Below are 10,939 nucleotides of genomic sequence, written 5' to 3'. Positions count from 1 at the left end.
TCAAGTGCCCCTTCACAGCAGCTCTGACTAAATCGCAGCACTCACTGTTGCACCTTCACACCAGCTCTATGTCGCAGCGCTCTGTGTTGCGCCTTCACAGCATCTCTAACTCTGAGCCCTGTCTGTTGCCTCTTCAGAGCAGCTCTGAATAACTCTCACCGCTCTCTGTTGCCCCTTCACAGGAGGTCTAAATCTCGCCACTCGGCTTCCCCTTCACAGCAGCTCTAACTCTCAATACTCTCTCTTGCCCCTTCAACGCAGCTCTAACTCTCAGCGCTCGCTGTTGCCCCTTCAGTGCAGCTCTGACTAAATCTCAGCGCTCTCTGTTGCCCCTTCACAACAGCTATAACTCTCAGCCCTCTCTGTTGCCGCTTCATAGCAGCTCTGACTAAATCTCAGCGCTCTGTGTTGCCCCTTCAGATCAGCTCTAACTCTCAGCGCTTTCTGTTGACCCTTCAGATCAGGTCTAACTCTCGGCGCTCTCTGTTGCCCCTTCACAGCAGCTCCGACTAAATCTCAGCGCTCTCTATTGCCCCTTCATAGCAGCTCTAACTCTCAGCGCTCTCTGTTTTGCCTTCACAGGAGCTCTGAAACAACGCGAGGCCCACACTTACCACCACCACGCTCTTAGATGCGTCCAGGACGTGGATCACAGGCGCGCTGTATCTTGGGGCTATTTTAACTGCTGTGTGGGTTCTGAAAAGAGGCGTCAGGGAGAAAAACACATCCGTCAGGGCTGACAGTTCCTACACAAGTCTTGTTCAGAACCATTAGAGATAGTGTGATTCTACAGTGCCTTCCAGAGAAAGATTTCAAGGTACTTATAAATATTGAACTCCAAATTTCCCTTGGAAAATGAGAATGACTTTCTCCCCACCCTAAGAGGGGGAAGCCAAGGGGAAAAAGGCATGGATTTTTGGCCCAGACTACAAAGAAACCTAGGAGAAAATGATAAGGATGGTGTCCTCAGCTCTCTGTACTAGCAGCCTGTCTGAAGTAAGGGAACGGACCGGCCCAGGCACAGCACTTTGCTGTCATAAAGGTCAAGTGGCGTTTCTTCCTGCAGATAAGCTAGGCCTCCAGCCAGGAGCCCTGGAGAACCAGACACTGGCAGGGGCCACGGGTCACCACTCCCCAGCTGCTGCTCCCTGCCCCCGGGAGACAATAACACCTCTCCACCTCAAGCCCGCCTTGTACTTGTACAAAGGAGTCTTGGACCGTAAATAAATTCAACACAAAGTAACATAGAGAGGCCAAAGCAACAATATCTTATCCTAACACTAGCTCAGCCCCAAATCCCTTTTGCCAAACTTGAAAATGTCAGTTCTGAGGAAGAAACACCCTTTAATCCTTAAAATTACCTAATTTTACCACAAAATTGCCCTCTGATTGCTGAATGTTTATAGCAATAGCATAGGCTACACATCTGCTATTTCATTACGAAACATAACATATTAAAGTGAGAACTGAAAATGTATACACCCTCCGCTACTGTAGTTAAACCAGGACCCTGAAGCTGGGACAGAAGTGTGAACTTTGCCACAATTCCACATAAAAGGGTGACAACAGGGCTTCCCTGGTGGCGCAGTTGTTGAGAGTCCGCCTGCCGATGCAGGGGACGTGGGTTCGTGCCCCGGTCCGGGAAGATCCCACATGCCGCGGAGCGGCTGGGCCCGCGAGCCGTGGCCGCTGAGCCTGTGCGTCCGGAGCCTGTGCTCCGCAACAGGAGAGGCCACAACAGTGAGAGGCCCGCGTACAGCAAAAAAAAAAAAAAAAAAAAAAGGGTGACAACAGTAGTTTCCACAAGATGGACAGTGTTCCCAGTCTTTTCTTCTCCTTCCTTCCCCCTTAATGTAGCAGCAACTTTCCCCAAGTCAGATACTTTCATATTCTTTCCCCTCAACTAAAATGTATTTTCATTTGGAAAGATGTCCAGAATATGCTACTTTATAAGGAAAAACTAAAGTAGCAAAACAGTATGTTTAATACAATTTTATTTAAAAAAAGAAACAAAACAGGGCTTCCCTGGTGGCACAGTGGTTAAGAATCTGCCTGCCAATGCAGGGGACACGGATTCGAGCCCCGGTCCGGGAAGATCCCACATGCTGCGGAACAACTAAGCCCGTGCACCACAACTACTGAGCCCACGTGCCACAAATACTGAAGCCCGCACGCCAAGAGCCCATGCTCCGCAACAAGAGAAGCCACCACAGTGAGAAGCCCGTGCACCATAACGAAGAGTAGTCCCCGCTCGCCACAAGTAGAGAAATCCTGCACGCAGCAATGAAGACCCAATGCAGCCAAAAATAAACAAAACACTACCACCCTCAACCTGCCCCAACCAATCAACTTGTATGTAAGTGTCTGTATATTTAGAAAACACAGAGAAACAGACATCAAAGAGTCAGCACTGGTTATACGGAGGTTAGAACTGGGACTGAAAGTGGGAAGGGAGAGACTAAATTTTACTTTCCATTCCTCTGAATTGTTGGACATGTTCTAATAAGTGTGGATTACTGAGGTAATTTTTAAAAACCAAGAGAATATTAAAGGTGCATTATTTGTGTGAGTGTGTTTTTAAGAGGCTTCTAAGGGAAGGCTCTAAAGACTTATTCATAATGAGACAGACAAGGCCTCTAACATTTCACCTGTCCCCTTTCTAAGCATATTTCTGTGCATAAATAGGAAGCAAAGGTCTAAAGCCATAATCCACCAGAACTGGGCTGTGAGATGGAAGTTGAGGCCTAGGCCAGTTAGCACAGGAGATGCCTTCTGGACTGGGAGGCCCACCAGCAGGGGGAGCTGCATCTCGGCCCTGGAGCAGCCTAACAAACACCACTGCCTCCTCAGGACCCGTTTTGTGCCTATTGTGTGTTTGGGGACCGAAGATTCTGAAAATATCTTGGGTAGTCTATGAGGGGGTGAAGATTTCAAACAGTAGGAAAAGTTATAAAGAAGATGTTGCTTCCAGTTTCAAAACACAAGTTAGACTCTGTATGCGTCCTCTTCCTCAGATGCTTCCTTAGTAACTTGAGACACACAAATATACCTCAGTCTTTCTTCTGCATGAAGTTCCCCCAGGAAACAATGTTTTAAGCCTGACGTAACTTCAGTGACATATCTTTTAAGGACAGCCAGTAAAATTTACAATGTTTAAATCAATATAATTGATATTTAGTAAGTATCCAAGGGTTCTCAGTGTAATTCTGGCCATTCTCTCTTTGATGATCTTCTGGGAAAGGGAACTGAGAAGAAATGGATGGATTTCATGATTTAAAAAGACAAAACAAAACAAATCAAAGTGCTCCTTTCCAGCGCAAACACTGTCCAAGCTGGATGAGCACAGGTATGAAATTTGAGCTTGCCCAGCTATCAGAGTGCTTCCGGGGACTTCCCTGGCAGTCCAGTGGTTAAGACTCTGCGCTTCCACTGCAGAGGGTGAAGGTTCCATCCCTGGTCGGGGAACTAATATCCACCATGCCGCGCAGTGCAGCCAAAGTAAACAAACAAACAAAATACCACATCAGGGCTTCCCTGGTGGCGCAGTGGTTGAGAGTCCGCCTGCCGATGCAGGGCACACGGGTTCGTGCCCCGGTCCGGGAAGATCCCACATGCCGCAGAGCGGCTGCGCCCGTGAGCCATGGCCGCTGAGCCTGCGCGTCCGGAGCCTGTGCTCCGCAACGGGAGAGGCCACAACAGTGAGAGGCCCGTGGTACCGCAATAAAAAAAAAAAAAAAGAACAAGTACTTATTTCATGTCATACCCTATCTCAGAACTAGTGTTTTACATAAATGCAGCATAACCAAAACTTAAAATTTGATGAGAAAAGATGAGAGAAAATGGGAAATAAGGATGGGAAAATTAAGATGGAATCAGGAGGGCTTCCCTGGTGGCGCTGTGGTTAAGAATCCGCCTGCAAGACGCAGACCTCTTAGAGAACGGACTTGAGGTCATGGGGAGGGGGAAGGGTGAGCTGTGACAGGGCGAGAGAGAGTCATGGGCATATACACACTAACAAACGCAGTAAGGTAGATAGCTAGTGGGAAGCAGCCGCATGGCACAGGGATATTGGCTCGGTGCTTTGTGACAGCCTGGAGTGGTGGGATGGGGAGGGTGGGAGGGAGGGAGACGCAACAGGGAAGACATATGGGAACATATGTTTATGTATGACTGATTCACTTTGTTATAAAGCAGAAACTAACACACCATTGTAAAGAAATTATACCCCAATAAAGATGTTAAAAAATAAATAAATAAATAAATAAACTCAAAATGGATTTAAAAAAAAAAAAAAAAAAAAAAGAATCCGCCTGCCAATGCAGGGGACACGGGTTCGAGCCCTGGTCCAGGAAGATCCCACATGCCACAGAACAACTAAGCCCTTGCGCCACAACTACTGAGCCTGAGCTCTAGAGCCCTCAAGCCACAAGTACTGAAGCCCGGGAGCCACAACTACTAAAGCCCGCACGCCTAGAGCCTGTGCTCCGCAACAAGAGAAGCCACTGCAATGAGAAGCCCACGCACCGCAACGAAGAGTAGGCCCCGCTCGCTGCAACTAGTAAAAGCCCGCACGCAGCAACAAAGATCCAACGCAGCCAAAAATAATAAATAAATTGAATAAATAAATTTATTTTTAAAAAAGATGGAATCAGGAGTGAGATTAGCATGTAAAATTCATTCTTTGAAATCCTATACAGAGGAAAATATTATCAGTTATGTAATTCAGCACCTCACCTCATAGCAGTTAAAAAAAAAAACAACAGAAAACTCAGAAAATTACCTCCAGCTTTGAGCAATGTGACTTCCTGTTGAATTCTCCAAGTTTAAACTACACAAAAGATAATTGAAAAAGACACTTTGCAGTTATTGGCTTTAAACCAGTTAAAAATTGAGAGCTAACTGCCAGACTTGTGCCCTTGAGAAGTTCTGTAGCTAAAAGGGCCAGATTTCCATTAAAGTCATTTCTAGTTTGTGATACAAAACCATCTGTATTACAGACAGGAGAAAATTCAGTTTTCTAGTCTCTTATAGCTACAGGTTAAAAAGGGCCATTCCAAACAGATTTCTACCCACATATGACCCCAAATCTGTATAACCCTTTCAGCCTCTCCAAGGATCCATCCTCAAGCCTCATTTCGTGTCTTGGGGGTACAGTTCTAATTCTCTCACGCTACCTACCTCAGGCCCCTGAGGTTTGGAAAAGCCATGCTGCTATTCCCCTCAAGATCTGCTTTCATGAGAATTTGGAAGTCCTGAGCCTCCATTTGCTCAAAAACAGCAAAGGAAAGAACTGGGCCTCTGCTGAGCCCTCCACAGGTCTGTAGGAGGTGATGATAAGCGTTCTCAGATGACTTCTGAGACAATCAAACTCCCGAATGCTTTCTAGCAAAGCTGACTCTCCTAGGGTAGAAGCCTTCTTACACAGATGTGAAAAGCACTAACCATAAAGAGATCGATAAATCAGACTTCATGAAAATGAAGAACTTCTGTTACCCAAAATACCACTAAGACAGCAAAAGGTAAGCCATATTGGAAAACTCTATTTGCAATACATATTTCTGATAAAGAGTCTTGTTTCCAATATAAAGAATGCATACAAATCAGTAAAAGAAAAAAAAGGGCAGAATACCTAATTAAAAAAAAAAGATTTAAAAAGCATATCCAAGTGGTCAATATACACATGAAAAGGTACTCAACATCATTAGTCAGTAGAGAAATACAAATGAAGACCTTAGCAAGATATTGTTACACACACACTAAAATGGATAAAACTGAAAAGGATGTGGAATAATTGGAAATCTCATAATTGCCGGTGGGAGTATAAATTAATACAATCACTTTAGAAAAAATATCTAATGCCGATGACCATATGCATATTCTGTGACCCAGCAAGTCTGCTTCAGGGCAGAAACACATACATAGCAGCATTCTGTGTAATAGCCCCAAACTGGAAAAACCCAAATGTCCACCAACACTAGCATGGATAAATAAGCCAGAGGGCATAATACAATGCCATATTATACCACAATGGGAAAAAAAACAAAAACACTACTGTAATAACGAGTTTAGGCCTTAAAGACATAATGTTGAGCGAGACACAGAAGAATGAATACGTACAGTAGGATTCCACTTACACAAAGTTGAAATGCAGACAAAACCAAACTGTGGTGATAGAAGATAGAATGACTAGGTCGGGGATCCAGTGAAGTTCCCAGAGTGTCATTAATGTTCTATTTCTTGATCTGGGGGTTATTACATGGGTGGTTTCATTTTTTAAAAAATTCATCAAGTTGCTTACCTGTGACTTGTGTACTTTTCTACATGAGTGCTATACTTAGCAAAAGTGCTTACTTAAATAAGAGGGCTTGACGAAGCAAGCCTCCAGGTCTGAGACCTCACCCACTGTCACCACTTTAAAATGAAGGCAGAAGGGGGAATTTTACACTGACATTCCTGGAGGCTGCACGAGAATCTCTTTTTCAAAGGCTGCCCCTTGCACCACAATGGAGAAGGGGATGGTTACCTGGAAGCACCACTACTGGCTTTTATTTTCTAAATAATTTTTCAGAAACTGCAACAGGCATGGAAGAGAATAGAACCAGAAAAGCTCATCGAGAAACAAAACATCAGAGAGTTAAAGAGACCTTGGGAGGTCATGGGATCCAGATTTCTCTCTCCTTGGAGGAACACATTTAGTTTCCCAGATGATGAGAATAGATATTCTACAATAGCACTAAGACTGTGGGTGATTTCTGATCTGATTAATTTTAACTTGATATACCAGGTTATAACTGGTATAGAGTCATAGCCATAAGAGTCCTTTATGGCTAAGTTTGCCAATGATGTATCCTGAGAGGTTAGTCATGTTACTTCCGGTTATTTTTTAAGAAACCTCTTTAATCTGGTGGCTCTTACTTGGTAAGAGATACAGTAGAATTAACTATTGGTAACATTCCAACTTGCACAAGTAGCAATATGTGGTTTCCTGGTATTGAATTCCCGAGTGCAGTGTCCACATAAAGTGGTTCTCATTTGGAAACCAGCATCACATTTACATAACTCATAATGCATTTCATTACATCTGTTCATTTAAGTATTTATTTATCCTCTTTTACAACCATGATTTTAAAAGGTCTTTCATTTTGACAATAATCTGTAGATTCCCTTACCATTCTCTTTGCTAAGCTAATGAATATTCATACTATAATCATCAATTACCCACAACCATGCTCACTGAAACCTCAGGTATCGATGAGGTCATATCCCTGGAGAACGATCTGCCAGTATCCTAGTGGGTAAGTCCTTCGTGGAAAAACAAACCTAGTTTTCTAATGTGAGCAACGATAGCCACACTACTGAGTCCTTCAAGTATGAAAAGTAATTAGTGGATACATGACATAGAACCCTGACTATTCATGAACATGGTCCATTCAGGTTATAAATGGAAGGATGGTCAATTTTATGTGCCAATTTGGGTAGGCCATGGTACCCAGTTTTTGGTCAAACAACAATCTAGATGTTTCTGTGAAGGTATTTTTTAGATATGATTAACATTTAAATCAGTAGGCTCTGAGTAAAGCAGATTGTCCTCCGTGTGGGTGGGCCTCATCCAATCAAAGACCTTAAGAGAAAAGGCTGCAGTCGCCAGAGGAAGAAGGCCTTCTGCCTCCAGACTGCCTGGGGACTCAAGATACAACAGCAACTCTTGCCTGGCCTCCAGTCTGCCCACGTTCCCTGTAGATTTCAGACATACCTGCCCCCATATCGCATAAGCCAGTTCCTTAAAATCAATCACTCTCCCTCCCTTCCCCCACACCCCCTGTATAGATACACACACACACACACACACACGCACGCGCGCGCACACACACACACACGCACACACCCCTTACTGATCCTGTTTCTGTGGAGATCCCTAATACAAACGGCTTAACATACAGTTGTTTCCAGAGTGAAAGGAACCCTGGAATAGCTTTGTCCCACATCTACTGTATATTGTATCAGAAAAGTAAACTGCATGCTTGTGTGACCATCAAGGTCAATGCTCCTCCTGGGCACTGCTCCCTGCTAAAGTGAACTACATGGGGCATAAGGAATGTGTCATGAGAAATCTAATATCCATGGAACTCTGCTCAACATTACCTAACAACCTAAATGGGAAAAGAATTTGAAAAAGAATGGATCTATGTGTATGTACAACTAAATCACTCTGCTGTACACCTAAAACTAACACAACATTGTTAATCAACTACACTCCAATATAAAATAAATTTTTTTTTAAAGTCTAATACCCATAATTAACATACCTCTCACCAAATATCATTATGATCGTGACCCCAGGAGAAATCCGACAAACTGAATAATAATCACGTGACCGAATTTGAACTTTCTCTTTAAATTATTTGACCCAAAGGTTCCCCAAAGGTCTCTCTTCCAGAAACAACTTCCCAAAGTGATCCTCTGATTCATTCTCTCTAGGTCAGCTTTCTATCTCAACTATTACAAGGTCGGAGTTTCTTCAAGAGAACCTGTAATTATTCAGTCAGATACCTGCTTCAAGACAGAGAGTGGGCAAAAGTTCAAGCAGTGTTTTTGTACCAAAAAACACAGCTTCTCCACTCAGTTTGATTTCAAGAGGATAAGTGTTCGTTAGAAGTCTCAGGAACTGAATGGGAGGTGAGAAGATGAAGGAAAAGAGGACTGCAGGCCAAAGGAATCCAAAAACAGGGAGAGGGGGTAGATGACAGAGGAGTTTCCTGCAGCAGGCCCCCAAATGATTCTGGCTCTCGTGGTGTGAAGGCTGGAAAGTTCATGTATTTATATAACAAGAAGCCAATGCACTATGCATAAGAAAAAAAGTCAGGTTTTATCACTGTTTTTAAATGCTGGCATTTAAGAGAATTTAAGGGAAGCACAAAGCTCAGTAGCATGACTTACCTCGAAGTGGTAGCTCCTCCAATCAACAACGGAATCTTTATAGCTAATCTCTCCATTTCCTTAGCAACGAAAATCATTTCATCCAGGGAAGGAGTGATTAGTCCTGACAGGCCAATTATATCTATTATTTAAAAAAAGAGAAAAAAGGACAGTGAGAAGGAGGATGAGAGGAAAAGTATGAAGACTCATTTTCAAAACTTTGTAATAAAGACCACAAGACAGAAGATAAATTCCCAATTTCTAATTCTGAGGCTTCTCTTCTGACTGGGGTTTTCAATTTATTTTTTGCTTTCAGGAGTAAATATGATTTGCAACTTCAAGTTGCAATAAAATGCTTGCCACAGTTTCGGGAAGCCGCACAATTGTTAGTTCATGATTTCCCAGACTCAATGTGTCACAGTGTCAGAAGAAACATAAAAGCAACTACACACAGAGGAAAAAAGTCTAATAAAACTGTTCTCTTTTAAGAAGCCTGTCCCCATTCCCCTTCCTCATAGCTAGAGAGGAGTTTCACGGTTACCTGCTCACCCCTTCTACCTCCATTATAAACGGCAATGACAGCACCCCCAGGCAGAGCTAGCACTTGAATGTCTGAATGTCCCACCATCCCACATGGGCTGGGGCATGGCTATTCACCGATAGACAGACAATGGGAGGAAATGGTATTTACTGAAATGCCCAGGAGCACGGCTGCACAGTACCTGCTTTGTGGTCGAGAGCAGCTTTCAGTATCTTGTCACATGGAGTCATGACTCCTAAGTCAATAACTCTGGGGCACAGAAATGAGATGTGAGAAAATTAATGAGAACCCATTAGGAAAAAGCTAGACGAACATTTTTATTTAGCCATTAAATATTACTCTAACGTAAACTGGAATCACACTGAAAAGCTCACTAAATATCAACCACCAACTCATCGACGACTGTCATTTATTAGGAACTGACCATGGGTCAGGGACTATGCTGAGCTTTTTTAAACACCTTTGCCGACTTAATCCACAGAGCATCTAATCCACCTATTTAAAGTAGACAATTCAATAATTTTTGATAGAGGACACTATTATTTCCTAAGCTCTGGTAAAATATATATAACACATAATTTGCCATTTTAACCTAAGTACAATTCAGCATCACTAATCAGTCAGTTGCAATGTTGTGCAACCATCACCAGCATTTATTTTCAAAACTCTTTCATCGCCCCAAAAGAAACTCTGCAATCCCTCAGCAACAATCCCTGATCGGCCCGTCCCAGCCCCTGGTAACCTCTACTCTACTTTCTGTCTCTATGAATTTGCCTAGTCTGGGTATTTATATAAGTGGAATCATACATTATTTGTCCTTTTGTGTGTGGTTTATATCACTTAGCATAATGACTTCAGGGATGCTCCACGTTGTAGCCTGTGTCAGAACTTCATTCCTTTTTAAGGCTGAATAATATTCCATTGTATGAATGTGCCACATGGTGTTTATTCATCCACCTGTCAATGGACACCTGGGTTGTTTCCACTATGCTAAGCCTTCTGCATAAACAATCTTGTTTAACCCTCACAGGAACTCTGCATGGAAGCACTACCATGGGGCCCATTTTCTGTGGTTTGTTTTCATATTTTACTTCATGCATTTATCCAAATATATACACTGGATGGTTAATACAAATGGCATTATTGCATTAAAGAATATAAATATTTTTACGATGCTTGATTCATATTTTAAACTCGATTTTGAGGCAGGTTTTACCAATTAATACTCTCTATTTTTAAAATTCTTGAAAACATGATTTTTACATTTTAATGAGGAAGGGCCCAGAGAAGTGTGGGCCCAGAAGTTAAGCATCTTGTCCAGTCAAACAACTAATCAGTAGCAGAGCTGAGGTTTGAACCAGGATCTGACACCAAAATCCATCTTCTTAGCCATGTAGGCCAATAAAGATGCTGGGTAAGTTGACTCAATAAATATCAACTGAACAGTATACCCTACATGGAAGCCAACTAGGAGGATAAGCA

At 42.9% G+C, this 10,939-nt stretch overlaps 1 protein-coding gene across 2 annotated transcripts in view; it reads right to left on the bottom strand.

The window, feature by feature from the left end:
- Positions 1 to 213: 213 nt before the first annotated feature.
- MTR (5-methyltetrahydrofolate-homocysteine methyltransferase) overlaps positions 214 to 10,939 on the bottom strand; it is a 94,915-nt gene continuing 84,189 nt past the window's right edge. For both annotated transcript variants that reach the window (XM_033431310.2, XM_033431309.2), the window contains exons 23-25: positions 9,639 to 9,706; positions 8,938 to 9,058; positions 214 to 696 (exon numbers count right to left, since the gene is read on the bottom strand). In XM_033431310.2, coding sequence (XP_033287201.2) covers positions 549 to 696; positions 8,938 to 9,058; positions 9,639 to 9,706 — 337 coding nt within the window. In that variant the 3' untranslated portion in view covers positions 214 to 548. The remainder of the gene's footprint in view (positions 697 to 8,937; positions 9,059 to 9,638; positions 9,707 to 10,939) is intronic.

This window comes from Orcinus orca, chromosome 14, assembly GCF_937001465.1.
Source record: "Orcinus orca chromosome 14, mOrcOrc1.1, whole genome shotgun sequence".
NCBI classification, from domain to species: Eukaryota; Metazoa; Chordata; class Mammalia; order Artiodactyla; family Delphinidae; genus Orcinus; species Orcinus orca.
The sequence above is the reverse complement of the archived record's forward strand: the minus strand, read 5'-3'. Positions and strand labels throughout refer to the sequence as shown.